This window comes from Corythoichthys intestinalis, chromosome 5 (assembly GCF_030265065.1).
Source record: "Corythoichthys intestinalis isolate RoL2023-P3 chromosome 5, ASM3026506v1, whole genome shotgun sequence".
Classification (NCBI taxonomy): domain Eukaryota; kingdom Metazoa; phylum Chordata; class Actinopteri; order Syngnathiformes; family Syngnathidae; genus Corythoichthys; species Corythoichthys intestinalis.
The window spans coordinates 21124419-21138815 of record NC_080399.1 but is presented as its reverse complement, the minus strand read 5'-3'; the positions used below and the strand labels follow the sequence as shown (position 1 = coordinate 21138815).

Below are 14397 nucleotides of genomic sequence, written 5' to 3'. Positions count from 1 at the left end.
TTTTTTGATTGAAGTTGCTTCAAAAAAAAAAAAAAGAAAAAAAAATCACTTCAATCAAAAATAAAATTCAATGATTGTAAAAGTTTTTGAATGCGTAAAAATATTTGAGATTGAAAAATTTGCGTTTGAACACTTAATTTTTCATCAAAAAAGTTTTCTTTTATTGAAGCAATCCTTTTTGTATTTGGGCCATATTATGGGTAGGGCATTTGTGTCTAAATCATTTAATCCCCCAAAAAGTTGCTTCAATCAAAAAAAAAATATTTTCAATCAAAGAAAAAAAATAATTTGGAAAAATATATATATATTTTTTTTGTTCATTTCATTCATTTTTGTTGCTGTTTTATTGCTTTGCAACTTTTATATTTATAGGAAAGTAATTTACATGCAATGACACTTTTCAGCCACCAGGGGGGCCTGTCCCCTCCCTTAAAATCCGCTTATGCTAACGTGAACAGAGTGACTTGTGTAATAGTAATGAGTATCAGCTCAAAAAGACTCCCTTACACCACTATGTTTGGATATATGTTGCTATGTGTCTTGTTCTAGCGCCCACTGATGCTCCTGGAAGCATTGATGGTAAAGCGCTGTCTGCCACCGAAGCTATGGTATGGTGGTTCCCCATCACGCAGAGCAACATAGACGGGTACCAGGTTCGTAAACAATCTACACCAGGGGTGTCTAAACTATTCCACATAGGGCTGCAGTGGGTGCTGGATTTCATTCCAACAGAAACCAGGACCCACAGCGGCCTTTGAGGACCGGTTTAGACACCCCTGATCTACACAATAACACATTCCACACAATCCAGTCCAAGATTGCAACACATTTTTCTCATATTCAGAAATTTCACCTGTTTGTGGTTTTAGAAATGTACTTTTCTCAAGATTATTACTTTCATTACATTCTGGTGTTTTTCTCTCTGGTTATAGGTGAAATACTGGAGGAAACAAGAAGACAGTGAAGGGGGGGCCCAGATGGTTGTGTTGATGGGTCGGGAAAACTATACCAGAGTGGATGGTATGAAACCTGATTCCGTTTATCTCCTTGAGATTCGGGGCTTTAACTCGGCTGGATACGGGCCGGCTAGCGAACGCCTCGAGATTCACACTAAGAAACAACGTAAGTTGTCTGTTACATGATCGTATATTGTGAACCCATGTCAATTCGCGAATCGCTTTTCACAATTTTTTAAGGGTTCTGGGGAGCAGCTATTTGGTAGAAAACTCGCTAATTTTGTGAAGGAAGCGCAGTTTAGCTGGGATTGTTTTGTAAAGTAATTTCTGCATGCTTACGAACATACTTGTGATGTATTAAAATGAATGTTTGGGTTTCATAGTGTATTGTGTATTTATAATGGGTGCCAATAACTGCAATTTTCTATCATATATACTTAGCCTAATTAGACCTGCATGCATACCCTTGTTTTGATTTATTCCGGCAGCTCCTGGTCAAGCTCCAAGGATCATAGGTAAAAAGATGAAGGGTAAGACAGTAAATGTCGCTTGGGAACATGTGGAGACGCTGGCAAACGAGGCCCCAGTAGATGGTTACAAAGTAAGTGCGCAAATTTATTAACGTGGCTTGAATTTCCTTTCACAACTTGGCTCGTGTGCTTCTTGTGCAGGTGCTCTATAGGCCACAGGGCCAACCCGGAGGCAAGCTATACATGACCAAGTGGAGACACATCGAACTCCCTCTCTATGATAACGAGACCTATGTAGTGGAGGTTCGAGCGTATACTGAGGGCGGCGACGGCGCTGTGTCGCAAATCTTCATTACGGGTAACACAGCTAAGAATGATTTCAGTTTCTTCACTGTGATTTTAAAATAGAAATTTTGTATCCACAGGGTGTTAGGTGATTTATTGAGACTGTTCACTGCTGGCCAAACATTTGTGCGTTTTATTATAAATGGCTCCAAGTTGGATCGAGGCTATCATTTTTCACTGTGTGAGCGTTTCCATAGGCCAGATTGAGAATGTCACTTTGGATTTCATACCTCACATCAGAAGTCTCAGATATGAAGTTTTACACAACGTAGCCAAAGCCCCGATGCTTCTAAGTGAACTGGCTTAAGCTAGTGTAATTGATCTTGATTAAGGCAGGAATCCCCTCCTGTGGTGCTCTTATCATCTGGTCCAGATACACCAGACAGACACATTTCACCGGTATGATAGCTTTGCCCAAGGGGGGGATTTCAAATTTGGTCACTTGACAATTGCAGTGAACTATGAGTGATCCACACACAAGACCCCAGTGTACATTTTGAATGACAGAGAAACTCTCAAAGAATTAACTTGTAGTCAGTTTTGTTGAGTCGGTAACATAACATAATGTAACAAAATACAACATGAAGTAAGGCAATGAGTCATAATGTAAAAAATATAATGCAACTGTATTTACCATAACAATCCAACATATCAAAAGTTAAAACAACGATGTGACATTGCAATGTGACATATTGTAACAAAAGCCAACATTTATGTTTTTTTAGAAACTGCTTGCAATATTAAGTTCAGTTCACAAGCGGTAAAATTTACTCAACAGAAGTAAGTGCAAATTTTTACAAAGATTTTATCAAGTAAATCCACCAGTTATTTTTTTCCAATAATTTGCACTTACTTCTACTGAGTAAATTTTACTGCTTGGAATATTATTTTCAGTTCACAAGCAGTAAAATCTTCTATTGAGTAAATTTTACTGCTTGGAATATTATTTTCAGTTCACAAGCAGTAAAATTTACTCAATAGAAGTAAGTGCAAATTTTTTACAAAGATTTTATCAAGTAAATCCACCAGTTATATTTTTTCAATAATTTGCATTTACTTTTATTGAGTAAATTTTACTGCTTGCAATATTAAGTTCAGTTCACAAGCGGTAAAATTTACTCAATAGTAGTAAGTGCAAATTGTTACAATGATTTTATCAAGTGTATCCACCAGTTATTTTTTTCAGTGAAAAACACACTGATCAAGTAAATCCACCAGTTATTTTTTTCAGTGTGTTTTTCACTGAAAAAAATAACTGGTGGATACACTTGATAAAATCAATGTAACAATTTGCTTTACTTTTATTAAGTAATTTTTACTGCTTGCAATATTAAGTTCAGGTCACAAGCAGTAAAATTTACTCAATTAGAAGTGCAAATTTTTACAATACAATTTGCACTTTTATTAAGTAAATTTTACTGCTTGCAATATTACGTTCAGTTCACAAGCAGTAAAATTTACTCGATAGAAGTAAGTGCCAATTTTTACAAAGATTTTATAAAGTAAATCCACCAGTTTTTTTCAGTGTAGTATTTGCATAGTATTGCACAACACAACATACTCTATGGCAGCGGTGCTCATAACATCGATCGCGATCTACCAGTTGATTGCATCGCGAGTGTGGTTCAGTAGCGGCATCAAAAAAAAAAAAAAAAAAAAAATTGGGGGGTGGCAAAAAGGTACAAAGTTAACTATGCTGTGTTACGTACAGTATGTGTTTATGCAACATACTTCAACATATGTTGTAAGAATCCAGATCAATTTGACCTACTCATTTCATTAGTAGCTCGCAACAAACATTGCTGCTGAGCAAAATTAAAAAATTAAGCTAGCAAAATGTGAGCTAATTAATATATAATGCTATTTAACAAAGATTATTATGATTTACTGCCACACAACATAATGTCACAAAATGTACCACTAAATACCAATATATATTGCAATTCAGCATAATATAACTGCTTAACATAACACTTGGTATCTAAATCATTAACAAAACAAAAACATCATAAATTACCCCAAATCACAAATAATTCTTGACTTGAACTGTTTTTTTTTTTTTTGCGTCATGTTATGCTTTAAAAGTTACCCTTTATATCTCTCAGGAGGAAGTGTCATGGCCTCCCAGCCTCTCTGCACACTCGGCCTGCTCCTGGTGGCCCTTCTTTGCCTGAACCTCTGAATGTAGCAACATCTTTCTCTTCACCTCCATGTGAAGGACTCTTTTACGGTTGAAAGGATTTAGAAGGACTTTGGGACTCTTTCCACAATCGTTTGGTTCCACTCATTCCAACTCTTCCCCTTTCCGGAAGATTCTTGTGGGATTACACGGAAACACATGGAAATGGGCATCCCTTATTTATCCGCGAAAAGCCTCTTTGGAGGAGTATCAAAGGAGCTCTGTAAACTTTTTGAAATATGCCTTATGTAAATGTCTGCACTTATCTTTCACAAAAACTTCTTTCAAAACACATCAGTCGTTAGCTTTTTGATACAAACAAAACAACCTACGTTGCATCCCATACTTTTGAGCTCAAAAATCATCTGTGAAGGATAAGCGCATACGTTTACGAGTACCTCTATACTGTACATGTCTTTCTTTACCTGCACCTCAATTCCATTTTCATGTTTGTTTTGATACTAAGAGTGAAGCACGGCCTCTGTTAAGTGGATACAGTCAAAGCAAAGCTCAACATTTGACCAACATAAGTGAGAAAAGACCTCAACATGGTCAGGTCAATACCGTATTTCCTTATGTAGCAGGCAGGGATGCAGGCTTCTATTAGGGGTTAAGCTTTTACCAGGACGAGGGCTTTAATTGTACAAATTAACTTTTAGAAGAGTGTACTGTATATATTTTTTATCATATTCAAATAATGATAATGAATTTAAATATTTATGAGATCAAATATGTAATATATTATAGTATTTACAGTAGTTCCCCACAATCAATTCAGCAGCCTTTGCTGATGCTGCGAAGCTATACAGATGCCACTTCTGAAGAAATTTGATTAAGTCTATTTGTGATGTGGTGTTTGTTGAATCAAGTGGCACTCACTTCAATGAATGGAGGCTACTATTTGAGGAAATACGGTATTTTGAGTGTTCCTTGTTGTTAATATTTTGAGAAATGTTATGCTGCCAACCATCGTGGGAACAGTTTGGGGATGCGGACAGGCAAAAGTACGAACTATAAATACACCTCGTATTTATGGTTCTCACATCTTGCCTCACAGTTCTGAGGTTCTGGATTTGAATCTCAATGCTGCCCTTCTTGTGTGTAGTTTACCTGTTCTTCAGATTTGCTCGGACTTTCTCCGGAAATTCCAGACTTCCCACATTCCAAAAACGTCAAGTTCACTGTCGATTCTAAATTGTCCATAAAATTGGAAAGAAATTCCAATTGTATGCCGGCAAATTTTATGGGAACATATGGCCAAATTCCTTTCGGTCCAATTATGAATGACCTCCCAGCACACAACTAAAGCATTTTTACTAAGGGTGTAACGGTACATGTAATTGCATTGAACCGTTTTGGTTCGTGGTGCTCGGTTCGGAACGGACGCGTACTGAATGAGTTTCTGATGTAATATAACCCTTAGGGCTCAAATACACCAGATGCATGATCGTTGCGGTTCCGGTCCGGTTCAGTGTTGACTGCGTGCCACGCATTACGTCAAAAACAGGCAAATCATAGCGGCTGCGCACGGCTGCGGTTCGCCAACTACCCCCCCCACCCCCGTGAGCTCTCGCGTGATCGCGCGTGATAAAGTGGTATTTAAAACAACGACAAACACACGGCGTCTTTACTCATCAGAGAAGCAGAGGGAGAGCACATTTTTTCTTTGCATATTGATATTTTAGTTGTGTCTTTGTCTCTTAATTCCAGATTGACTGCATCATGTTGAGATCAAGGCTCTAGGGGGGCGGGGCCTATTATGCCCTTGGTTGTGTCGGTGGGCTTATATCTTTGCGCACATTTAAAATTTATGACACAAAACATCTCAAAGAGCTGTTATAAACAACTGTTAAATAATCTAATATTTATAAAATGGATAGCGAATTATATACTACACGAACTAAAAAACTGCGTACTTGGAATTGGTGTCTAATCACTGCAGATTCCTGTGCCCAGCGCAAACTAATGGTTTTTCTGTGAAAAGTCAAGTAAAATGTAGGAAAGAAAAAAGAGAAACGTCTTGAATAGACCACCAGGTCGAAACTTGTGGGTTTCTCTTTATTCTCTTTCGTACTTTTCCTCCTCGACTCTGTATACAAATTTCTGCAGTGGAACCACTTCCAGACACGCTGCATTTTTTTCGCTCAAAGTTGTCAGCACTTCGTGTGTTTGATATCATTGCCAGAAAAACACACGTAATAGGACACCTTGTAGCTTCCTTTTTAATGCTGTCCTAATAGCGATCTGCTGCATTGTAAATCATTTTGTGACTGTCTACCTCTATGATGAAACGTTCTTCGTCCATGTTCGCTGGTGTTAAAACCATGAATAAGCAACTGGGCTGTTGACGTCAGGCCCGGCTCCGCCCATTTTGTCGGATGCGTGTCCGGCAAAAATAGAAAATAGCCTAAAGATGGTCCGCAGTCAATCCGGAGCACTGACACGGCCGGTATACGTTGAACAATAGGATATAATGGGAACGGATTGGCTCCGGCGCTATTTTTTACCGGAACCGGAACGATAATCCATCTGGTGTATTTGGGCCCTTACTTTTTGAGGCTGTGAGTCGATCGGGTTACAGTTTCTTTGTGTAGATTATATTTACTCCGTCTTCTCCACTATAATGAGGACCAACACGGTAGGACAGTAGGCTATAACCCAGACACGTCAACGGCACGACAACGTGGCCGCCGCGAGAACGCAGTGAAACGCGGGCGTTAGTCAATCAGCCAATGCACACCAGTTACAGTGCGGCCGCGTGTTAGGTGAGTCCCAGAAGCGGCTCAACGCGACGCAAGCGAAAAGAACGGCAGAGTTTATTATTTGACGCGAGACGCGGCCCTCCTGCGTCAATACTACTACCAGTAGATAGGATCGGGCCGGAAATCACTCGTGTAAAAATACGGTGGAGCCGGTCGATTTTCAAACTAATATGCAATCGTAACTTACTTTTTGAGTCCATCAGATCTCTTGAGTGGTAGATCGGGGCACAGTTTATTTGTCTTTGTTGATTTACTGCTGCCTTCTCTGCTATAATAATAACCAACACGGCCCCGTGTTCAATACAAAACCCTCCTACCACAACAAAACAAGTAGGAACTAATATTCACATAGAAACTAAAGTTATACAACATAAAATATACAATATAAATGAATACTACATCACATTTGTAAAATATAAACACAGAATAAAATAATAACCCATTTAAATAAAATGAAATGAGCTAAAACACCTGTAATTAAATAATAAGAATAATACACAGATCCTGCTTACACAATTATATTTATTAATTTCTGTGTGGCGCTTTAACTTGAGAAAATCCACCAATAAAGCTTTTGAAAACCGTTCATAAGAAAAAAAAAAATTTTCATTGAGGCATTTCATTTGTAAAATACATGTTAAAATCTTTGTCATTGGGATTGCTTTTCTCTTTAGCACAGGACTTATTTTTTCTTCTTTCTTTCAGAAAGAAAGCTGACCAATCCGCGAGGTCTGAAAGGCAAATTGTTGTTGGATTATCTTTAAATACCCGCTACTTTTTGAACAGAATTCTAGCTTTGTATAGGCTAATGTTCCTATTGTTGAAAGCACAAAAGTGTTTAAAACAAAACTAGCACATTTATATTTTGCATTTTGTTTTCTTACTGTACTGAAAATGAACCGAACCGTGACCTCAAAACCGAGGTACGTACCGAACCGAGATTTTTGTGTACCGTTACACCCCTAAATTTTATTACATTTTTAATTCCTGTGGGTGTAATGACGATCTACTTTTGTCTATCAAGTGTATTTAGAATGACCAAATACGCTCTGATGCTCAAGGGCAGCAATGATTCAGCACACATGAACAATACAGGCCACAGAAGTTTATGAACTCAGTATTCAGCCACGAGTGGAGGAGACGCTCAACATGCTGACACTGCCAGACAAACATTTTGCTGTAAAATTACCAACTGGGGAAGCACAAAAGCAGATGCTTGGATTGGAAATGCGAGAGGACGTTATTATCAACACAGGAAAAGTCATCTTCTGTCCTGGCATGTGACTCTGAGTGACTTTAATTTATGAAGCTCAGTGCTAAGAAGGCTTTGTTTTGGATGTGGTCCACTCGCTTCTCAGGCTGCATTGTCACAGATTAGCAGTTTTAACAATTTAGATGGAGTCGAGTCAATGTACTGTATCTCATAAAGCTCGTTCTCATGTTGTTTTTTCATGAGTGAACTGAATTTACTGATATGACGCATATGCAAGCTTTGTGATTGCTGGCATGAGCTATTTTTGCTTTGGCTGTATCATAAAAAAAAAAAAAAAACACATCAGGATTAGTTTGTGTTTCCTTGTCTTTTTTTTTTGTCTTGCGTCATGTGAAGTTTTAGTCAAGCAGTCCAGTACAGTTTGGTTGGCCACATCAGAATAAACGATTAGCATACAAAACCATGTCTTGAGCTACCATATGCAGACAAACTAATGTACAGATGTGATATTATAGGACTTGTTACCTGAACAGGTATTTTGACTATCTTCATAATATGCCAATGTATGTTTCCACTAAGCAGTATAGTCTTGAGCAGCTCCCTACGGTATGATTCAGATCGCTGAAATCCGATAAGTTATCACTTCAGAATACCAATGGCGGTTCTAATAAAATCAGCAATGAAGGTAAATGAGACACATTTTTTTAAAAAAAATTAAAAATTAAGGTTTGGACGTACAGGATATTGCAACCTCATAGGAAATGATGTACAAAAATACTACAAAGAGTGCATTCCTTGCCAAAATCCTACATATTTTACAAGGAAACCAACATAAAATTGCCAACTTCACTGAAGTGAACTGACCATGACTGCTAAGTGAAAACAAGGCTTTAGCTTTGTGTTTTTAGAAAGTTACCCACATTCCAACTTAATACTGTCATACTTGGCTACTTTTTAATTCACATAACAAGACAACATGTCTAGCTCCTCTTACTGTACCATGTTTTATTGTTACAGGACAATAGGACTAATTGTTATTTTTCTCAAACATTATACAGTAAATGTCATACGTCAAAAAGCTGCGTTTGGATTTTACCGCGGCCATGCTTTCTATGTTGTGATCATCTACCGCAAAGTGCTTCTCCCAGTTCCCCCCTTCAATCCAACAGATGAACGCAAAGGGTTGCCAAATGCATGACTGCCTTGATGGTTAGCGACATTTTCTTTTTTTTTTTTTTTTTTTTAAATTCCCTGTTGCAACGCTTACATTCTAACATGCATGAAAGATTTCATCCTTCGTGGCATCCCTTTACGGCAACCGAGAGTGTCCTAACTAAACCTCATCTGTGCTTAAGTTGCCTGTCGTTTGTCATGAAGGGTTTGGGAGTGATTGTTTTTTTTATTTTTATTCTTTCTAGAAAGAACATCTAAAGCATAGTTGCCACAAGTGAGGGGTCAAACTGGAAGTGCTCGTTGGTTGGACAAGATACAATAAAAGTGTAGTAAATTATTGGCTTGTTTATTTTTTATACATGTAAAAAAAGTCACCTCTTTTAGTGCGTGGGACTTACTTGCTGCGTGAAACCTATGAAAGATTTGCCTCTGACTTAAAGTATAATCATTCACTGTCAAATTGTGGCCTGTACCAATTTCTATGTTGTTTTATGCCCAAGGCAAAAGGAAGCAGCTCACTATAAGTACATGGTTTAAAATCCAATTCATCATTAATTAGGCTTGTCTAAACTCCTTCACCACACTACCCACTTGAAGCAGTCATCAGGCATTTGAATTTTCCGCACATGTCATATCCAGCTTTGAAATGGTTCCTTGTTGAGTTTTCCTGAAAAAAGAAAAATCTTTCCATATATATATATATTTTTTACGCAAACCAATAATCTTTGATGTGTTTGGACCTATGGTAGATTGTGTCATTGCAAAAGAAAAAAGGAGAAATGATCATTCATGATTCAGGTTTAAATTACCATTCTTTTCTCTGTTCCAGTATGGATGATGATTATACACCAAACAGATCCAACAGATAGATTTAAAATGTATTTCATCAATCTGTCAAAATGTCCGCAACATCTTAAGCAAAAACATCTGCTGGACTTTGGTCTACTATCAGGTGTCCTGCTGATGAAATGAAGATTTATAATAGTGTTTTAAGTCATCCCCGATTAAGTAACCCTTTTTAAATAATGTATAAATAGTGGATATATATGAGAAAAACTGTCCTAACTTAAATAAAGTAAACTGTACAACCATTTGACAGGAAAGCTGAACAAAAATGTTATCTATCCAAAATAATATTAATTTAAGGTATGATTATATGTACACATTTTTTATTGTATTCTATGTTCATTCGCCCCGCCCAGTCAAAATGGATTGGACATCCATTGTTGTCAATGGCACTGAAACATGAACTTTCACAGCCAGTCTACCTGGTTTGAATGAATTGGACGTCTATCACCATCGATGGCATGCAATGAGTTAAATAATATGGGGAAAAAAATCATAAGTGTCACTGGGGCCGTAACCACAATGTACAGTATTTCTGTTTGTATGTAGTTAACATTGTATTCATTTATACATGTATTTATAAAAATATATACAACAATGAATATAATTATGATTAACATATATTTAATTATAATAATTGCTAATATCTGTTGCTTTTAAATGGCCAATTCTTAATAAAAGATAAAAGCAACACTTGGTAGCTTTCAGTTTTGGTTGATTTTAGCGGTGCTGGTGGACAAACGTTGTAGTGTTTTGCCTTGAGGAAGACTGCGTTTTGCATGAGGACTATCGCTGCATTTCCCATGAGGACCAACGCACACCCATGCCGTGTGTCGTAAAATCATCAATCAATCAAAAATCAATCTCCCGGTTGACTGCAGATAGATTAAACAACATTTCTGTTTCCAGCGACTCTGTGAATGGTGAATAGTAATAAGGTCATAAATCCAGTTGTGGCTAAACAATAGCATATGACGGTTAGCAACCATGTGGCTTAGTGTGGCTACCCCCCCCCCCCCCCCAACTCTGACGACTTCGGTTGAGGGGGGGTGTCACGCCAGCAAGTGAAAGCCGGGCCAATGTTTATTCTGTATTTCCGGGTAGTTTTTCCTCCTCAAAAAAAAGCTGTCCTATTTGTTGCTCTGCTATCTTTGCAGAATTCGCACGAAAGTGTTCACATCGACTTCCATCTTTATAATGAATGTGGAGGTGACGTATGCCGTAAAGCAGTTAGCACATCTGTAGTTTTATTTTGTGTGTGGCAGGGTTCCTGCCACCCTCAAAGTTAATTAGTGCCGGTGAAAGTGATACAGACCCCCCTCAAAATATAAAAGAGGTGTCATTCAACTTGTTGTCAGTCGACATATCACAAATGTTATGAAAATATTTTATAAAGGTTGAAAAGTTACCTAGTGTTGCTTTAAAGGTTCTAAATGCCAACTTTTCAATAACCTGAAGGGGTTAAGTAAAATGTTCAGAACATAATCTTTATGACAAGAATTTGATGTACATGACATTTGACCAAACAACTTGACTTTTGACATTATTTAGGCACAGTCCTTATCATATCAATCACCATTACTACTTTTACTGGAATTAACAAAAAAACGACTTAAATGAACCACAATGGCTTTTTATGTATTGGTGGCTCTGCCATGTTGTCAGCTTCAATGTAAAAGACTTTGGCCTACCATGGAGGTAGACCAAAGTCTAAAGTAAAGGTGTCTTTATTATTCAATAAAAAAAAAAGTCACTTCAATCAAAATATATATTTTCAATAAAAAAAAAAAAGTCACTTCAATCAAAAAAATGTGAATGCAAAATAGGATTTGAAACTTAAAAAATGCCTTTGTTGGATTTCAAAAGCATTTTTTGAGTTTCAAATTTATTTTTGCATTCAAACACAAAAAAAAATGTTTGAATCCCCAAATTAATTTGAAATCAAAAAATGAATTTGTTCATTTCTAATGCATTTTTTTGAGTTTCAAATTTATTTTTGCATTCAAACACAGTTTTTTGATTGAAGTGACTTAATTTTGGATTGAATAATAAAGACACAAATCTACCTCCATAGCCTACAACCGTCCATGACAGGGGTTGGCAACTCAAAGTGTTGAAAGAGTCATATTGGACCAAAAAAAAAAACAAAAAAAAAACACATGTCTGGAGCTGCAAAAAATTAGGTGTTGTATAAGCCTTATGATAAGGGCAACACATGCTGTATGCATCCATATTAGCTATATTAGCCTACTATCAAAATGACTAAGTTGGCTACAAATACATAATAAGCCTTCATGATTAAATGTTTATTTTCCCCGCAGTGCATCCTATAGAGCCTACCCACGTACCACGTGCTCGCTGTATGGTTCCGCCCACTTGTCCGTCATTTTGACTCTGTATTAGCATTGTTTTCAATTGGTGGCGGAATTTAAAATGCATTTCATGGAAGACCCGGTGCTTTCTGATGCCGCAAACCCACTGGATCTGTTGCATAAAAGGCGTTATGAGGAAAAGCTTCGTTCTATACAGTCGCCAGATCCATATTTGATGCCCAAATCGATGTTTTTCGACCCACTGTCTTCGCCCTGTCTGCCTGACATCTGCTACGCAGATATTTACAATTATCTTGTCTACACTAAATCAGCCTATTCTCACGAAAATATGAAAAACTTCAAGAGCTTGGAGGCTTATAAATACTTTGTTGCTGGTTGGGTGAAACAGGTCCTCGTCCACGAAAATTCGGCAGGAATCTATCTTGTGCTTGGAAAGGTGAGTTACGAAATTTTCAATTCAAAATCTTTTGTTATTGCTAACATCCACTGTCAAGTAATGTATTTCATGTCGTTTGTCAATGGAGTTAAGGCTTTTAATGTTTATATGGTTTAGCGATAGCACTCTCACTACATACATACGTGTATGTTGTCGGCGATTAGCCTAGCAATGATCTTAATTGTGGTTATTTGTCAGCCCCGTAGACGAGGCCAGTTTCTTTCACTTGGTACCAGCTAAATATTATTCAAAAAATAACGATGGTGGAAGAAAGGGAAGTCACAAACATCTTGAATTTGAAACTATGTCGTACTACGTCGTATGTTGTCAGCGATTAGCCTAGCAATGATCTTAATTGTGGTTGTCAGGCCAAAACCCTCTAAATATATATTAAATGCATCTTACCGGATATAAAATGACTACTACATAGTCTGTGGTGATTTTTTGGTGTCCAGTTTTCACGTCAAATTGCAGCCGTCCATTTCGCTCTCCTCTTTGGATCCCTCGGAATACGGTAAAACTTCAAGTCTCTCCTTCCATCTTCTCTGTTAGTGCAACCAACAGCCACACACGCCTTCACCATTTTGATTATTAATGTTAAGGAGCAGAAAAACACGCCGTAAATAGGAGAAATGTACGTAGCCGTAACAGGTTAACACTATGTTTTGACGGACAAGTGGGCGGAACCATACAGCGAGCACGTGGTACGTGGGTAGGCTCTATAGAGACGTCACTACTCTTTTGTATGATGCCGCCTCAAGTTTAACTTCATTACAATATTGATGAATTAGAATCATGTTTGTCCTCCTACAGACACCATATCAAACAAAATATATTCAGTATTCCCCCCCCATATTTTTCCATTTTCAAACATTTTTGAAAAAGCTCCAGGGAGCCACTTCTAGAGCGCCGCTAAAGAGTCGCATGCGGCTCTACAGCCACGGGTTTCTGACCCTGGTCAATGAGAATAGTTCCAAAACTTTAAAATCACAACAAAAAAAAAAGGGAAAAAAAGTAATTTATCCGAGGCTGCAGGTGTCCAGCGAAAAATTATTTTCGAAATGCATATAGAAGGGTAATCTTTGGTAAATCTGTGAGGCATCTTGAGAAAACTTCACCATTTCGCTCGGAAATTCTCACCCACACACCTGAGATAATGGGAGTAAAACAGAAAAACGGTCAAATAGCGGGAGGTGAAAGGTGAGTCAGCCAAAATGACGTCACAAGCTTCCCGCCTCGTGTTGACTGCGAAAGCTTCCACTGTAGCCAAACTTTTTCCTGACTGGGAACTTCGTGAATAAGAGCAAACTATGTGTGCCGAATGCTCCACATTTTGTCGAACGAACCACTTAGGGTCAAACCGTGACGAAAAGATGGAACCGGAAATGAAAAGGGACACTGCGACGCTCCGGAGTTGTCAGCGGGGAAGCGCTCAGCCCCTACCCGGCGAGGAAGCCTCTCGGGCTGGATGCGTGGACCAGCTGATCGCGCTGACTGATGCTTTGGAAGAGAGACGTGTAACTTGGGCGCACCGGGCTCGAATGTTGAGGCTGGAAGGTTTGCAGCAACCTGGGGATCAATTCTGGAGACTCCACCAGTGTTTGGGCCACATGGACAGCATTGCTCGTCAACTTTTTGACTTTTACCAGGTAAGTTTACATCACTGTAAAATAACTATTAATAT

At 38.1% G+C, this 14397-nt stretch overlaps 2 protein-coding genes across 3 annotated transcripts in view; both read left to right on the top strand.

Annotated features, from left to right (window-relative positions):
- Positions 1-10596, top strand: part of cntn1a (contactin 1a) — a 169980-nt gene extending 159384 nt beyond the window's left edge. For both annotated transcript variants that reach the window (XM_057835694.1, XM_057835695.1), the window contains 5 exons: positions 550-653; positions 933-1122; positions 1445-1557; positions 1628-1784; positions 3877-10596. In XM_057835694.1, the coding sequence (XP_057691677.1) occupies positions 550-653; positions 933-1122; positions 1445-1557; positions 1628-1784; positions 3877-3953 (641 nt within the window). In that variant the 3' untranslated portion in view covers positions 3954-10596. The remainder of the gene's footprint in view (positions 1-549; positions 654-932; positions 1123-1444; positions 1558-1627; positions 1785-3876) is intronic.
- A 3342-nt stretch (positions 10597-13938) lies between these two features.
- The window catches only part of LOC130915756 (PDZ domain-containing RING finger protein 4-like), a 301297-nt gene continuing 300838 nt past the window's right edge, over positions 13939-14397 (top strand). The window contains exon 1 of the mRNA XM_057835785.1: positions 13939-14362. Coding sequence (XP_057691768.1) covers positions 14024-14362 — 339 coding nt within the window. The 5' untranslated portion in view covers positions 13939-14023. The remainder of the gene's footprint in view (positions 14363-14397) is intronic.